We start from the raw sequence: 18,549 nt of genomic DNA, 5'->3' as shown, positions 1-18,549 counted from the left end.
GCAACTTCTCTGTATACTACAGCTTGGTAAGGTTGGTACTGTTTGGAATTTCAGATGGCTCATGGATGACAACAGAATTAATTATGATAAGGCTAGCTACTGTTTGGAATTCCAGATATGGTGTGCTATCCAGTAAGAGAGCTATCCCAGTGTTGTATACCTGTAGTCACCTCACACCTGAAGTCAAGAATGAAGTCGGTGCATTGAAGACAGACATAGTCATTATGTCTGGAGGTATGACTTCAGAACTGGGGTACAGTACTTGATGTCATCATAAACAAGCTCAGAAAACATTAATCTGATTGGCTTTTAGAAGGAGAGTGTGCACTTGTTCTATCTGACAAGATTAAAAACCCATCAGTTAACCTTATGTGTGAGTGAATTTTCTCCTTATGGCACACAGTATTGCTAGATTTAATCATCAAAGGGTTCTTGAAGTGTTGTGTATTCATTGTGCTGGGTGATAGAGAGGCAAACAAACTTTTGAACGAGACTGACAGTGGTGTAACAAATACTGGTAGTGAAGTCAACAATGGCATCAGTGAAGATTGTGATAAGTAGCCTGGTATTTCTGTGAAATTTGTTTACATACTTTAGGAGTAAAGTAGACCACTCAGACATCCATGTATATATGGTTGTGTGTGACTGGAGGGCGGGGGGGGGGGGGGGGGGGCATGCACACGTCAAGGAAGGATTCGTTCTGAAAGGTAGCACGTTTTCACGTTTTCTTTCTTTTTTTTGTGTGTGCCTGTCAATGACTTCAAGCTTCTGCTGAGTGATTGGACTCCTTTACTCCTAAAGTATTTACATCCTGTCAGAACTTTTCTACTATAGTTCTGTAATTTATTTGTATTACACCATAAAAAATCTAATTAACAGTGACCATATTGTGAACAGTTTTTTAAATAAATGAGTAATGTGGCATTACATAATTTAAAGCAAAGGTAATCACTCACCTACAACTGACTGATGTATGGCACATAGAAAAACCCAACAGAAAACAGTATTTCACTAGCTTTTGGACTCGTACTGTTTTTCTAGCAAAGGAACTCCCATTCACACACACACACACACACACACACACACACACACACACACACACACACACACACACCTACCTACCTACCTACCTACCTACCTACCTACCTACCTACCTACATCCATGGCGAGACTGTGTTTTATCTATTATTGAACACAGTTGCTTGGGTTAATGGAGATGGGGAGGGGGTAGGGAAGGATGCATGACATGAGGATGGGACAGCGAGACAGTGTGAGGCAGCTCTTTTGATGGATGACTCATCTGCCGCACACCAAGATGGAAGGTGCTCAGAGGATAGAGCATTTAAGAAGTAATGAGTGGGAAGGGAATAGGGAGGGGAGGAAAGGATAGGAAGGTGGAGATGAAATGCGAGACAGGGAGGGAAGAGAGAAAGGGAGAAGCATGGAAAAGGAGGGGGGCTGGGGGGGGGGGGGCGGGAGAGGTAAGGTGAGGCAGTGGGAAAAAAAGTTTAGCAAAGGCTTAGGCCTGGAAAATTACAAGAGCACAGGTTGCACTGGAAAGGCAATTCCCTCCTGCATAGTTTGGAGAAACTAGTGCTGAAAGCGAGTATCCAAATGGTTTGCATAGTGGAACGGCTGTTGAAGTCATTTGTGTTATGGTGTGCTGCATGTTTGACAACCGAATGGTCAAGTTTTTTGGTTGTCCCAGTTTAGCAGGAGCCATTCGTGGGAATAGACAGTTGGTTACTTGTCATGCCCGCATAGTGTGTTAGGTGCTTTCAGACGTGGCCATGCTTTTTAAATGGTAGGAAATGCCTATGCCTGGGCTGTCGTAGGAGGTGGCAGGTGGGTGTATGGTACATGTCTTGCATCTGGGTTGACAACAAGGGAATGACCCACAGGGTGCAGGGTTGGAATAAGGATGGACAAGGATATTCTGTAGGTTGGGTGAGTGATGCAACACTACTTGGTTGATGTCGGTAGGAGGGTGGGTAGGACATCATTCATCTCACAAGAGAGCACCTAGTCGAAGCTTTGGTGAAGGATGTGGTTGAGCTTTTTTAGGCAGGGGTAATACTGGCTGATCAGAGGAATGCTAGTGAGTGGCTGGTTAACAGGTATACTCGATTCAGACAAGGAGATGACACGCGATCTGTTTATGCGTGAGTTGAACAGGATACTGTCTGCCAATAAATGCTCTGATTGTCTTTATATTTTGACAACTTTTGCTTTCCAATGTGGATGTGGCATCCTCGGGTAGCGAGGCTCCAAAGAAGAGATTTTTTGATGTGGAGCAGATAACAGTTGTCAAAGTGGAGGTACTGTTGGTGGTTGATTCACTTTATATGAACAGATGTATTTATGGTGCCGTTTGAGAGGTGGAAATTGAATCTAGGAAGGTGGCTTGTTGAGCTGAGAAGGACTAGATGAAGCTAGTTTGGGGATAGATGTTCAGGTTTTGGCTACCATAAACCCAGATCATGAAAATGTCATCAATGAATCTGAACCAGGCAAGTTGTTTTAGGAATATGAAGGATTCCCCCAGATGGTCCGTAAATAAGTTGTCACAGGATGATGCCATGTGAGAACTCATGACAGTACCACAGATTTATTTATAGACCTGGCCTTCAAAAGAGAAATAGTTATAGGTCAGGATGTGGTTGGCTAAGAGGATTAGGAAAGAGATGGTGCGTTAGGTATCAGAAGGATGTTGGGAATTAAGATGACATTAATTTTTCTCCATTGTGTTTCGCAACTGTTTCACCCTTCAAACTAATAATGTGGCGTACATTTGAGTACAGCTTGTGCTCTGGCCAATATAGTGCCTGCTATGAAGACTGTCATCATATGGGGATTGTGAATTTCATTGTGGAACAAAATGTTTTCAATTAAGAATATCTTAATTACATTGTAAAAAATATTTCAACAAAAGGTAATTTTGGATGTAATTCAGTTAAATAGTAATTGTAGTCTCATTAAAAAATTATATGTGCATTCTTTAGGTGTGGTTGTGGTTGTGGAGGTGATGGTCTCCACTCCAAAGTGTAGTTTGATGCAGTTGCCCATGCTAGTCTGTCCTGTGTAACTCTTCATCTCTGCGTAACTACTGCAATCCCTATCCAGTTGAACATGCATACTGTATTTGGGGCTTGGTCTCCTCCTACAACTTTTATTTCCCCATACTTCTGTCCATTACCAGATTGACAATTCTTTGATGTCACAAAACATATCTTGTCAACTAGTCCCTTATATTTGTCAAGTTGTACCATAAATTCCTTTTTTCTACAGTTTGGTTCAGTATCTGCTTATTAATTATTCAATCTATTCATGTAATGTTCAGCATTCTCCTGTAATACCACATTTTAAAAGCTTCTGTTCTCTATATGTGTGAAGTGTGTGTCATCCATGTTTCACTTCCATGTAAGGGTACACTCCAGACAATTATTTTCAGTGAAAACTTCCTTACATTTAACTTTATACTCAATGTTAACAAGCTTATCTTTTACAGAAATGCTTTTCTTGCCATTGGTAGTCTGCATTTTATATCATCTCTACTTCAGCCATTGCCACTTATTTTGCTATCAAAATAACAAAACTCATACACTGCTATGAGCCTCATTTCCTTATCTAATTTTCTCAGAATTACGTGATTTAATTAGACTACAGTCTGTTACCTTTGTTTTACTTTTGATGTTCATGTTATAGCCTCTCTTCAGTACATTACCCTTTGAATTAAACTGTTCATCCAAGTCTTTTGCCATCTATGACAGAACTACCATTGGCAGTTTTGTGATGGCTCCCAAACCCAAGGTCCTCAGCGCTACTTTTGTGGCAGCCACCACAAATTGTATAAAGCGTGGGTAGTGACCAGGATGTAGCTATGTCTGTTGGCAGAAAAATAATTAATGACAGGAATTTTGCCAGCTAGAATGAAGAGAGAACTTATCTTTATTTCTGATGAAACGTGCACCAGCACTACAAGTCCAAGTAATATCCAAGAGTAATCCATATACTGAGCCTAGTCGAATACAATAGCAAATATCACACTGCAATGGCTCCACTATAAACTCCACGAAAGGCTAGCAATAGACAATCGACAGTAGACTGTCCGTCTTGGGGCCAGCACTCCTCCTTATATGCAAAAGGCAGAGGGCGCTGCAGACCTGAGCTCAGCCATGGCGCGACCTCTTCCGTCGGCGGTAACGGCCGCGACAGGAACTGTAGCCAGCGATGTCACGGTCAGAGCGCGCGTGCGCGAGTTGGTTCCTCAAAGGAAGTTTCAGACCTCAAAGGCTTTAACTAGTGTAAAATTCTCAGGCTTCAGCTGAGTGAATTTTTTGAAATTATTGCTTTTTTTTTTGTCTGGTGTCGCTCCCATAATTTTCTGATGAAGTGTTAAGTTGATGTCGTTATTATCCTTACATAGCCACCACAGTTTTTATTTCTTCTCTCTGAACTTTAATTTGCTTTTCAAATTTCTGCTTTCTTTCTTTCACAACTTACTCAGTGTACAGTCTGAATAACATTGAGCATAAGCTACCACCTTGTCTTACTTCTCAGTTACTTCTTCCCTTTCATGTCCTTTGACTCTTATAACTGCAGTCTGGTTTCTGTACAAGTTATGATAACTTATCCTACCCTGTTCTATATCCTTGCTGCCCTCAGAATTTCAAGGACTGTAGTCCAGTCAGTATTGTTGCATGTTCATATATTTCTTAGGAACCTAAACTGATGTTGTCTGCCCAGTGTATGTATTTCTGCTCACATTTATTCACAGTGTTAAATCATCCTAAACCTTCCCCAAAAGGTTCTGTAACATGGTGGTTGATCAGTCGACAGACATGCTCGTTGTTTCATATTTGTCAGCTACATCTGGAATTGCAAAAGCTAATTGATAGTTTGCAGCTGATACCACTGTTCATGTCTGTTTCTATAATAGATTAATGTCCATTTGCTTCCACTAGGTTTTTCAACCCAGAAGCACGAAATTTTTCTTAACATCCCAAAATCAGTGAAAATAATTTCATATTAGTGAATTGAAAATGTTGCTGTTGGAAAATGCAAATATGTCTATTAAGAAACAGCAACGAATGGTAAAATCATCTGAAAAATGGCTAAAATTTGCTCTTGTCATTTCAGATGTAGCTGAGACATTTGGGATGACTAGCCTGACAGCCAACTGATTGACTAATAAAACACAGTCCCTTTGAGTGTGGTTGAGAATTATTTACAACTGTCAATAAATATCACCAGAAATAAAAACATTGGGCAGACAGTATGGATGGTGCAAAAATATTTGGAAGAGCATCTGTGCCACATAAAAAACAAAACACTATTCCGACTAACAAACCCACTGTGTGGAGCATATCATCTCCTGTAAATGTGCTGTGAAACATTATGAAAAAATACCATGGCCTGGGCTATCTCATCTTGTGACACTATTAAAAAGGAAGCTGCAGAAATCCATCTGTCCAAGAACATCATTAACTGAGATCCCCCCCCTCTGCGGGTCCATGGGTTAGAATAGGCCTGCGGTATTCATGCCTGTCGTAAGAGGCTACTAAAAGGAGTCTCCAGTGTTTCGGCTTTTCTGTTGATAGTGCGTGCCACTTGGGGAAGGTTGTCTTACGTTATGTTTTTTGTTTGTCCATTGTGCACCAAGATCTTGCATGCTACGTATTGTCGTGTAGTGGGCTTTGCACCCAACGTCTTATGTGTTGCCTACTTCTCGTCTCCTGCGCTGTACCGTCCTTCGCGCGCATGACAGTTCTGGACCATTTTGACACCCAAAATCCAGTGCAATAGCCAGTCCATTGTGGTGGGGTTGTCATGTACCCTCTTGGTGGTAGCCTTCTGACAACATAGGGATCACACTGTTGATGCCTGAGCTGAAACCTCCCCATGTATGCCAAGAAGTAGGTGCCCATCCTTCTGTGGCACTGGGACTCCCGGCAATGGCCATCCTGCCACGTGGCCCTTTCTGAGACTGGGTGGTGCCCGTGGGGAGAGCCCCTGGTTGGAGTGGGTGGCCTCAGGGCGGGTGCCCCACAATGAAATGGGTTAAATTGAATCAAGCTGGTGGTCGCTTGGCCCCAGCAGTCTGCAAGCGTGTCAGAAATGATTTTGATGCTGTGACATATGATTCTTGATTGTTCCCCTCCCTGGCTACACCTTGGGAGGACCGTAGGGCGACCAGGTCTTGAGAGCCCGTCGTATTCGCCTTGGTACCTAGTTTGCAGCAGTACTGATGAAGAGACCTTTCAGGCAACGAAGCCCCAATCTTTCGTAGACCACCTTGTGGATAGGTTTGAGGAAGTGGCGGCTTTGTCTAAAATGCGTAATGGAGCGATTTTCACCCACGCGGCCTCCCCAGCCAAGTCATGGGTGTTGCTCGCCTGTGACAAGCTGGTTGATATCCCTGTGTCGATTACTCCCCATAAAAGATGGTGGATGATCCACTGGCATAAGCTGTCTCCTAGGTTCCTTCACGCCTTTTTCGGCAGTGGACAATATCATTTTCCAGTGGCGGTTTTTTTCCACCACATTGCTGAGCTCCGACAACTTATCAGCCTTCACCCTTCACCCTTTCTTCTGCATTGCTCTCCAGGAAACTTGGTTTCCGGTGATGTGTACCCCCACCTTCCGTGGCTATTGGGGTTATTATAAGAATCGGGCAGCTTCTCAGAGGGTATCTGGTGGAGTCTGTACCTTCATGCTTAACTCTCTTTACAGTGCCTCTTAAAACACCTTTAGAGGCTGTCGCTGTTAGGTTGTGGACATCACAGGCTGTTACCGTCTGCAGTGTCTATCTTCCACTGGATGGCGATGCCCCGCAGCATGTATTGGCTGCGCTTATAGCCAGACTACTACTGTCTTTTCTGTTACTGGGCAACTTTAACACCCATAACCCTCTGTGGGGTGGATTGGTGGCAACAGGCTGAGGCACTGCCGTTGAGGATGTGTTGGTGCAGCTCGACCTTTCTCTCTTAAATAATGGTGCCCTCATGCATTTCAGTGTGGCGCATGGCACGTACTCAGCCATTGATTTTTCGGTCTGCAGCCCTGGCCTTCTACCATCCGTCAACTGGAATGTGCATGATGACTTGTGTGGTAGTGACCACTTTCCGATCTTTCTGTCACTACCACAGTGTCACTCTTCTAGGTGCCTTCCCAGATGAGCTTTGAATAAGGCTCACTGGGACTCTTTTGCCTCCATTGCCACTCTTGAGCCTCTTGCTCCCGATGCCATTGATGTGGTGGTTCACACGATAACCACCGGTATCTTTTCTGCAGCAGAATCTGCAATTCCCTGTTCTTTCGGGTCCCCCTCGGTGGATGACTGTGCCTTGGTGGTCACCCGAGATCACTGAGGCGATTAGAGATAGCAGGCACCCATCACTGGACCATGTCATTGCCTTTAAGTGGCTCTGTGCCTGAGCCCGACGCCTTATTCACCACCGGAAGCAGGAGTGCTGGGAAAGGTATGTCTCCACCATTGGCATCCGTACCTCTCCATCGCAGGTTTGGGCCAAGATTAGGTGACTCAATGGATATCGGACCCCCATCAGCATACCTGGGCTTTCCGTGAATGGAGCAGTCTGTACTGACTCTGACACGATTGCAACACTCTTAGTGGAGCAATATGCTCTGAGTTCTGCTTCTGCGAATTACCCGCTGGCTTTCCACTCCTTGGTTCAAATGGTTCAAATGGCTCTGAGCACTATGCGACTTAACTTCTGAGGTCATCAGTCGCCTAGAACTTAGAACTAATTAAACCTAACTAACCTAAGGACATCACACACATCCATGCCCGAGGCAGGATTCGAAGCTGCGACCGTAGCGGTCACGCGGTTCCAGACTGAAGCGCCTTTAACCGCACGGCCACACCGGCCGGCTCCACTCCTTGAAAGAGTGGTCGGAACATCGGAACATTTCATTCCATACGCGCCACCCCAAATCGTACAATGCTCCATTCATTGAGTGGGAATTCCAAAGTGCACTGATATGGCTCCTGGGCTGGATTGCATCCACTATCAGATGCTCAAACACCTCTCGGTGGACTGCCAGCAACGCCTCCTAGACCTTTTCAACCATATCTGGGTTGAGGGTGAGTTCCGATCACAATGGCGGAATAACATTGTTATCCCCATCTTGAAACCTGGCAAGAACCCACTGGAAGTGGACAACTACCGCCCCATTAGCCTCACCAATGTTCCATGCTAGTCGCTCAAACGCATGGTGAGCTGGAGGTTCAGTTGGTTACTTGAGTCTTGGGGCCTTCTGGCTCCGTCCCAGGGTGGGTTCTGCTCTGCCACCGATAATGTGGTCTGCCTGGAGTCTGCCATTCGCACGGCATTTCTCTGCCGTCAGCATCTGGTTGCTGTCTTTTTTGACATGCGGAAGCCATACGATACAACATGGCGGCATCACTTCCTCTCCAGGCTTCTTGGGTGGGGTCTTCGGGGCCCGCTTCTGATTTTTATTCAAAATTTTCTGTTGCTTTGTTCCTTCCTCATGCAAGTTGGTCCGTCCCATAGTTCCTACTGAGTCCAGGAGAATGGGGTCCTGCAAGGCTCTGTCTTGAGTGTCTGCCTCTTTTTAGTTGCTATCAATGGGCTAGCTGCAGCTGTTGGAATGTCCATATCGGCTTCTTTGTATGCTGATGACTTTTGCCTGTACTGTAGCTCCACTGGCATTGCGACTGCTGAACAGCAGCTACAGGATGCTATCCGCAGATTGCAGTCTTGGGCCATCACGCACGGCTTCCAGTTCTCGGCCGCCAAGACCTACATCATTCATTTCTGCCGATGTCGCACTATTCACCCTGACCCATGGCTTTATCTTGACAGTAAACCTCTTGCCATGCTGGAGACGCATCGGTTTTTGGGCATGCTTTTTGATGCCCGGTTGACTTGGCTCCCTCATCTTCAGCAGCTTAAACAAACTTGCTGGCGCCATCTTAACGCTCTTCATTGCTTGAGTCACACCAGCTGGGGCGCTGATCGGTCTACCCTTCTCCAACTGTATCATGCGTTGATTTGTCCCATCTCAATTATGGGATACTGGTTTATGGTTCGGCACTGCCTTCAGCATTGCGGTTCTTGACCCCATCCTTCACTGCGGGATCTGACTCGCAACTGGAGCATTCCGCACGAGCCCTGACGACAACCTACTTGTGGAGGCTGGTGTTCCTCCGTTGCAGATCCGGCAGCAATGACTGCTGGTCGCTTATGCTGTGCATATTTGTAGCTTGCCCGAGCATCCCAATTACCGTCTCGTGTTCTCCAACACGGTCGTCCATCTTCCCTAACGGCAGCCCCGGTCAGGGTGTCCGATAGCGGTTCGTGTCCGGTCTCTCTCTCTGGGCTTGAGCTTTCCCCTCTCCCACCTATTTTCCGGGCCCATATGTGTACACGCCCGTGGTGTGTGCCCTGTTCGTGCCTTCAGCTGGATTTAGCACAAGACCCGGTAGACTCAGTCCCTCCTGAGGCCCTCCGCTGACGCTTTCTTTCCATCTTTGCCATGTTTCCCGGCTCTGCCATAGTCTATACCGATGGTTCGATGGTTGCTGGTTGAGGTGTTAATGCCTTTACTCTTGGGGCACAGTCTGAACAATGCTCATTGCTGGATGGCTGCAATGTTTTCACTGCAGAGCTTGTAGCCATCTCTCGCGCCGTAGAGTATATCCGCTCCTGCTCAGGTGAGTCCTTCATTATCTGTAGTGGCTCCCTGAGCAGTTTATGAGCTATTGACCAGTGTTTTCCTCGCTCTCATCTTGTGATGGCTATCCAGGAGTCCATCCACACTTGCCCATTGCAGCTGCTCCGTGGTTTTTGTATGGACACCAGGTTATGTCGGCATCCCGTGTAATGAACATGTTGACAGGCTGGCCAGATGGGCTATCAGTGAACCGGCCCTGGAGACTGACCTTTCAGAATATGATCTCCAGTCCATATGGCGGCAGAAAGTCCTTGGTACCTGGAGTGATGACTGGCGCACCCTGTCTTCACCAAACAAACTTCGGGTCATTAAGGAGACTACAGGTGTGTGGCGCTCCTCCATGCAACCCTCTCACAAGGACTCCATTGTTCTCTGATGGCAATGCGTTGGCCACACCTGGCTGACACACGGTAATTTATTGCACCGTGAGAACCCACCTCTATGTCGCTGCGGGTCAGTGTTGACAGTGGTCCACATCTTGTTTGACTGTCCGCTTTTAACTGTGCTCAGACAGATGTTTGCGCTGCCTGATATGCTCCCTGCTCTTTTAATGGATGACGCTTCAATGGCAGGCTTAGTTTTGAGTTCTATTTGAGCAGGGGCCTTTTATCGCTCGATGTGAGGGCTTGTCCCTTTTTTGTGTTGCGTCTGGCCTTTGGCCTGCAGTTTTAGGTTGGGGTTTTTAGTGTTTCTTGGTGGTTGGTTTTTCCTTTTTTGTTTCTACGGTCAGCCAACCACTGTACAACTCTGTGTGCTTTTAATTTCTTGATTTCTGGTCTTTGTCTGTGTCTTCCCTTGTTCTCTCCGTTGCTTGTTTTTATTCCTTGTGGGTTTTCATGGAAAAAAGGGGCCGATGGCCTTTGTAGTCTGGTACCTTCAGCTCCCACAAACCAACCAACCTATTGAGATGTGAAGTAAACCATACATTGCAGTTTTTCACAGCCAGTATTTATGTATTTGATTTTTTGTTTTTTGTTTTATGGTCATTAGCCTACCGTCCAAGTCATGTTTCAGCACCAAACATTGCACCTCATAAAGCTGGAGACTTCACCAGAGGCCATAAAAAAATTGGGTAGCAGTTTCAAACTTAAACAAACTTAGCAAGCCAAACTGTTTATAAATATCCATGCAGTGATTGATTCATGACATCATTGCCCGCATCTTGTGGTCGTGCGGTAGCGTTCTCGCTTCCCACGCCCGGGTTCCCGGGTTCGATTCCCGGCGGGGTCAGGGATTTTCTCTGCCTTGTGATGGCTGGGTGTTGTGTGATGTCCTTAGGTTAGTTAGGTTTAAGTAGTTCTAAGTTCTAGGGGACTTATGACCACAGCAGTTGAGTCCCATAGTGCTCAGAGCCATTCATGACATCATTAGTCCACAGCCTCAGTTGACCGAGTCATGTCAAAAGGTATTGTAGAGCTTGTAGTAAGGGTGTCCACCCCCCCCCCCCCCCCCCCCCCCCCCCCCGTAAGCTGACACACTTTTTTGTTTCATATGTTGGTACCAGAAACAACTCATCTGTGCTTGTACAGACAACATCTGCATTGCTGTTCATGAAGATTGTAAGGTCTCCTCTCACTCAGCTGAAGTCTGATAAATATGTAGATTCATGGCGACTCCAATGTCATTGTTCTGCAGTTGATAGCAAAAGTATATAGAAATGATGAATGTACATCAGATGATTTGTTAATATTCTTAGTGAGTACTAGGCAAATTTTTTCCAGAAAAACAATAAAAATGTATAAAACCATAGCAATGGAGCAATGAGTACAATGGTTTCCTGAGACCAGTGCTACTGTTGATTTATCTACATTTCCCTGGTGACATTGTTCGTGTTTCCCGTAAGCCAGGTATTAAACTTCATTTTGCAGCCAGTGTTCTGGTGATTATGATGATGATGACGTTGATGTTGTCTCTTGCTTTAGGAGCTGAAATTATAGGCACAGAAATTTTCCTCAGTCCATAGCTTAAAGCCCATAAAACAGAAGTCATCAAAGAGTTACATCATCGGTGAAACATGGGATTCTGAATTAAACTAGTTGCCAAATCCAAAAGGACCACCCGTAAAGGTCTCTGGTGACTACTCTTGGTCCTGTGTGAGAGCTTTAGGAGCTGAAATGATAGGTACAGAAATTTTCCTCAGTCCGTAGCTTAAAGCCCATAAAACAGAAGTCATCAAAGAGTTACATCATCGGTGAAACATGGGATTCTGAATTAAACTAGTTGCCAAATCCAAAAGGACCACCCATAAAGGTCTCTGGTGACTACTTTTGGTCCTGTGTGAGAGCACATGAAACATCTGAAAGGAAATGCTGTGACTGGAAACAAAGCTTGCACCATCCTGGAAACTAGAAGTAGAGGGAATGCTTATATGACAAGTAGACTATGCAACTGTGCCTCATTGAATCAGACTACATGATGATGGTATTTGGTGAGAAACTGATAATTTTTCTCCATTTCTTATATCATCTGGAAGAGGTATTTTAGTGGGAGTGGAATCCTGCATAATAAGGATGTGACAGTTCCAGTTCTGTAAAAAGTTTCAAACTTTCTTTAGGTTTTTCCATAGCTTGCTCTTTTTATGATACATTATATACTGTGTGCTGCTAAGTATATGTTCATCACAAAAGTTGATCATTTCCCATAAAATCTGTTGATGTTATGTAAAAACACCTAACAATAATAATACTGTTTTAATGTTTAACTTTTTAATGCATAATAATATATTTTTGGATCTCATATACGAGCCTTATTTTAAAACTAAAGTCCATTTGGCCATGAAAAAAGTAAGCTCATGAGAAGAGGTTTTTATCGACAGTAATATTTTATTACATATCTGCTTTACTTTTCCACATAATTGCTGTTCACATCTGTACACTTTCTGTACTGTTGCACTAGCTTCTTTAACCACTCTGCATCGAAGTCTGCCACCTGGCAATTGAACCATTTGATAATGACAGTGTTGAGTTCATTGTTGCTTTGAAATTGTTGTCCAAACAGGCACTTTTTCAAATGCAAGAATGTGTGGACATTAACACAGTAAGGAAACAATGTAAGCTAAAGAGAGATGAATGGCCAGTCATTATAGCTAAGATATGGGCCAAAAACGTGGAAATCCACTGATATAAGCAGTCTTCATAAAGGGCACATTGTCATGGCACTGCAGCTGGAAATGAGAATCTCTGAAATAGCGAAGCTGGTTGTCTGTTGGCATACTACTGTCATGAGCACCTATGGGAAGCAGTTAAAGGATGGTGAAATAACGAGTAGGCCATATAGTATTGGACGATTACATCTCATCACAAAACGTAGATGTTGGAGGATCCCCCACTGTGTAATCCAGGATAGGCAGTTATCTGTAGCATATTTGATGACAGAGTACAATGCTGGTATAGGCCCAAGTGTTCTAGAGCACATCGTTCAAAAGCCATTGTTGAACTTGGAGCTCCACATCACACAAACCCCAGTGTTTCTACGAAGACCCAACAACATCATCAGTTATGATTGCAGTGGGCACATCATCACTGAGTTTTCACCTTGTTTTGTCTATCAAATGAATCGCATTTCTTGTTACACCAGATCAATGGTTGGGTCCTTATATGTTTTATCCAGGCAAATGGCTGCACAAATCGTGCACCACGCCACAGATGCTGGCTGGTGAGGGCAGAATTATGTTATGGGGTACACTGATTTCGGCTTCCATGGGATCTGTTGCTGTAATTGAAGACATCATGACAGCAGTGTACTACATGAACATTATTGCAGACCATCTGCATTGCTTCGTGCTTGAAGTGTCCCTCTATGGTAATGACATCTTCCATCAGGATAACTCTCCATGTTGCAAGGTCAGAATCATGCTCCAGTGGTTTGAGGGGCCATTATACTGAAGTTTTACTTATGTCTTGGCCAGAAAATGTGCCTGATCTGTACCCATGGAACATATATCAGGTGCCAGCTGCATGTGCGTAAACCACCATCCCGTAACTTGTGGGAAATGCTTGTTCTGTGCGTAGACATCTGGTGCTACATTCTTCTGGGATACTGTCAAGGACTTGCAGAATCCTTGCCAAGCATACTCTCTGTTGTACTGTATTTCAAAAGTAGAACACCACACTATTAGACAGGCGGTCAAAATGTTTTGGCTCATCAGTGCATATCAGCTGTCATTGTTGACCAATGTTCCGTAAAATCAGCCAAAACAATGTCCTTTTTATACCAAAAAATGGTAGCCATCATTTTTCGATTGGATAGTGGGTATTGCTTAAACTTTGTTGGTTTGGGTGAACTTGAATGGTTCCACTGCATTGACTGTTGTTTTGATTCTGCATTGATGTACGATACCTATATCTTGTCAACCGTAAGAATGCGGGGAAACAAATTATCTTCATCTTGTCTATAGCACTATGAAAACTGTTGTGCAGTATGCATTCTTTGCTCTTTGTGCTGATCACTGAGTATTTCTGGAACACACCTTGTACACAGTTTGTGGTATCTAAGCTGCTCAGTGACAGTCCTGTAAACTGAGGTTCGAGCAACATTTTGGAATCCATTAGCCAGATTACTAATCATCAATCACCAATCACTTCAAAGTTTTTGGTTCACTTGATCAATGATGTCATTGATCCAAATAGAGGGCCTGCCAGTCTGCTGTGCATTGTGAACATTTGTGTGCCCATTTTGAAATTCTCGACACCACTTTTAATTTGTTTGTCACTCATTATTTCAGGTCCATGCACTAGGCATGATTCTCAATCGATTTCAGATCCTTGTGCCAGCAAAAATCAATCACATCATGCACTTCGCAAATGGTGGGATCTATGATTGTCCCAGCCATTGCGATCTGCTCTCACAGACTGCCAAAAAACAACTGAATCAAACCAACACTGCAGCAGTTTCCTAAAGAGTTGGTAGACAGAGCTGCATGCATGAAATTTCATTTAGGCCTACAATTAGTAAAATACTGGACATTAGGCCTTAGTTTTGTAATATGCCTCATATATCACATAGTCAGATGATTTACAAGTCGTACAATTAATTTTTGTCATTTGTCTGCTTAAATTTTTGTCATAATAACATACATTGTTTTCAGCACAAACAAAAGTCCCTACAGTTACTGTCATAGATGATTTTAGAAAAAGTAAAAATATCCCTTATTGTTCTCTCCTTGTGTACTTTACATATTTTGATAAAATAGTTGATGATGATGATGATGATGATACTTCTACAGGTGCATTTTCTACATCTACATGTGCATACATACTCTGCAAACCACTGTGAAGTGCATGCAGAGAGTACTTAATGAGGTGCCATATGTTAGGGTTTCTTCTTGTTTCAATTACACGTGCAGCACAGACAGAATGACGGCAGTAATTTGTCTGCTGTAATTTGTCTGCTGTAATTTGTCTGAACTTGTCTTCAAGTTCCATATAGGAGTGATATGTAGGGAGCCGAAGAAAACCTCTACAGCCTTCACTTTATGCTTAATTTTACACATTTTAGCTTTTCAACAGTGTTCATATTTTATATGATTGATATATGGATAAGTATAAAAATAATTGACATTTATGGCAAAATATTTAAAATGCAACTGCAGCCTCAGAAATGAAGCAGTTCAATAGGCATCGGTCACAACTGTAAAGGGATATTTCATCTGTTTCTAATTTCCATAACAGCTGAAGCCATAGGTGTTTCCTTTCATACTTAATGCTGTACATGTTGTAGTGGTGAAAAGCTAAAGTGGATGAACTACAAAATCCAGTTTTAAATCTGTACACAGGCACCAAAGCAATTTGTGATGCATTAAAAATGTTCAGATTTGAAAACAGTTACTGGTGATGGTGTTTGTATTCTCCTACAGTATCATATAAATCAACAGTCATCAATACATCATACTGAGAAAAACGTGATTATAAAACGATAAATTCCTTCTGTCAGTTCTTTTTCAAATATTCGTATTGTTGCAGTTAAGTGCTTTCTTCAAGCTTTGGCATGCTTGTGGAGGAAGTTATGAAGAAAAGGAACTGTTGTCACGATATGACAACTTGAGAAAACAGTATCCTCTGTTAGATGCTGCTACATCTGAAAGTGCTGCAATGGCACTTTCATGTACTTCGAGGTGGCAAGATGCTTATGAACTACTGGATATGATTAAGGTAAGTGATCCACCTTTTTATTCTGCAATATATAAAATATAATTTTTAAATGAACATGACTGCTTAGGCATCTGCATGAGGTGCAAGAGGGGGCACTTGTCCCTTTAGACTCCGGGGTACACAGCTTTTATCACTTACAGAATTCTGATACACTTCTAAAAATAGTTTCGTTTCCTGTGATTCCACCGAACCTCTCATTTAGTCATTTGTAGTATTACATTATTGTAGTTCTTGTGACATAATGTGTCTGTAAGCTGACCAATTCATTTCATAAAAAAGGGCAATTTATTTTAGAGTCTTGGACCCATCTCTCGCCCCCCCCCCCCCCTGCCTCCCCTCCCCCCCCCCCCCCAGCCGCCACACACCACACCTCCAGATAAATTTCTATGGGTGCTCATTTATGATTGACTGAACAAAGTGACTTTAAGAAAATTATCTTCCCACCTTCCATATTTCCTCCCATACTCTCTTACTACATTCTTATAGGCTGGTGTCCAAAGTGCTGTAATATTTTGTATTGGGATCAAGTCGTGAAACAGTGGTATGTTCATTTTAACTGAAGTGGAAGGAGTGCACACACACACACACACACACACACACACACACACACACACACACACACACACACACACACGTCTATAAGGTTCACATCAGAATTGTAGTAAAAACATGATTATGAAGGATTCTAAATGTTGTACCTACTGATTAAAAATTGTGGTAGGTTACTAACCTTAAATCTAAGTGAAAGAGTACTACAACTGAGGTAGTAGAATGTGGGCCGATCACTGATGCTGATACAACAAAAATTTTGTTTTGGAAGAATTTTAGTACCTCCTGAAGGGGTGAAACTCACTGTTTACTTGTTTCTTGTGTGACATAAAGGAAAACAAAGAATCTGTCAGGTAAAAAAACAGATGAATACAGGAAATTACACATGAATTTGATATTTTTCTCTGTCATATAATTAGTTATTTGACAAGCTGTGTGGATGTTGACAAAGAATAATGTGATTTTTTGGTTTTTTTTTTCTGCTTTCATTGATGATTTGTGGTAAAAACAAATTGTCGTATACCATTCAAGAATACTGTTGTAATGGCCCACCATGCAGTAAGTGCTGTAGTACAGCTCCCTGCATACGGCGATGGGCCCTTTTCGAACATGTAATTGCATTGCTGTTTTTAATACATTCTACACTAGTGACTTGGGTTGCCCAACTTGAATGTTAGGTGATTGCACATGCTTATTTACCATCAGATTGTATGACTGCACATATTTATTTACCGTCGCGCATGTCAGTTTGTGATTGACCATATCCATGTACGAGTGTGTCTACTACTTCCTGCTTTTTTTAAAAACATTTTCTGATCTTACTTTCAATTTCCCACATAGCTCTCTATGGAGTATCTATCATTTATTTTCGTTATAAGGCTTTGGCCATACATTTTCACCTTCTTATTTTCAATATTTTTAACTATCTCTTAGTCATTTCTTTTGTCTCCTAACCAGGGAGACATAAATCCCTACTCATTCTACCTCCACCATTTCAGAAAACTTTCCTTTGCCCTAGAAAAACTGTGAACAACATCCTTTTTCTGAAATTTTGTCTGGCACGTGGTATACCTCCCAAAGGGCTTACCATAAAATTGGCTTTCGGTCTCTCATCAGTCCTACCGCAAAAATTTTCATCTTTTCCATGTCCATCAGTCTCTCATCAGCCCAGCCTAGTCCTTCATAATCCCACAATTCAAACTAAAAATGTACTTGGCAGCCTCAACTCCTACTGCAAACTCCTTGTACTTTTTGACTATTACTTCTTGAATGCTATCATTGCAATAGAAACTCGTGCCCCTCAACAGTTAGAACAGTATTCCCAGCACCATCTAAGGAAACTGTCCCAGCTACTCCTGTCCTTTGTCAATGTAGTGTTACCTACAGGCAAGAAAGAGCCTTTCATTCTGCTCCAACTCCCGCCCCTCTCTCCGCCCTCCCCCGTTAACTCCTCATAGCTCCCCGACCATGCCTGGCTGACATATTTTAGCTACCATATCAACAAAAGTTTTCTCCATCCTCCATGAAGTACACAGCTCCTGAACTTGCATCCCGTAACACTGCAGTCAGCTTTTTTGCCAAAACTCTGACTCCAGAGGAACTCCCTGAAGGCCTCACCTTTAGCTTAAAATCTAAGTTCAGACATGCTGAAATTGTATGGATCCTTCTTTCTTTTAAGTTTTCTCTACAAAGGAAACATACCTTTGCTATTCTCTACAAAGAAAACATTTCTTTGTCACACATCCCACTGACAATAATCAACAGACCCCCTCCAGTAGAACCTTGTCTAAAACAGTTTCGACCTCTGTCCAACCGTGATCCTCCTCCCATTCCACTCAGTCATCCCCTGATAACCTTTCAGGAATTCCTCACTTCTAACCTGGTCTCACCTTCCTTTCCTAAATCCCTCTCCACAGAGTCCATCATCAGTACTAGTGAACACACAGCTATCCATTATCTGAAAACCAATCTAGATCTTATCATCCGTCCCACAGACAAAGACTCTGTCACAGTGGTCATGAATCGTAATGGCTGTAGCTGAGGGTCTCTGCCAACTTTTGACGCCTTTTCATACAAATCATACAACCATTATTCCATCCCAGAAGCCCAACATTACTTCCGGCAGGCTCCT

General features: G+C 43.1%; 1 protein-coding gene across 7 annotated transcripts in view; it reads left to right on the top strand.

The window, feature by feature from the left end:
• LOC126194644 (mitochondrial ribonuclease P catalytic subunit) overlaps window positions 1-18,549 on the top strand; it is a 163,080-nt gene that overhangs the window by 38,577 nt on the left and 105,954 nt on the right. For all 7 annotated transcript variants that reach the window (XR_007538491.1, XR_007538490.1, XR_007538492.1 and 4 more), the window contains one exon: window positions 15,681-15,869. Coding sequence is in view for 2 of the 7 variants with exons in the window: in XM_049932821.1 (XP_049788778.1) it covers window positions 15,681-15,869 (189 nt within the window). In the remaining 5 variants the exon portion in view is untranslated. The remainder of the gene's footprint in view (window positions 1-15,680; window positions 15,870-18,549) is intronic.

Source organism: Schistocerca nitens, chromosome 7 (assembly GCF_023898315.1).
Source record: "Schistocerca nitens isolate TAMUIC-IGC-003100 chromosome 7, iqSchNite1.1, whole genome shotgun sequence".
In the NCBI taxonomy this organism is placed as follows: Eukaryota; Metazoa; Arthropoda; class Insecta; order Orthoptera; family Acrididae; genus Schistocerca; species Schistocerca nitens.
The sequence above is the reverse complement of the archived record's forward strand: the minus strand, read 5'-3'. Positions and strand labels throughout refer to the sequence as shown.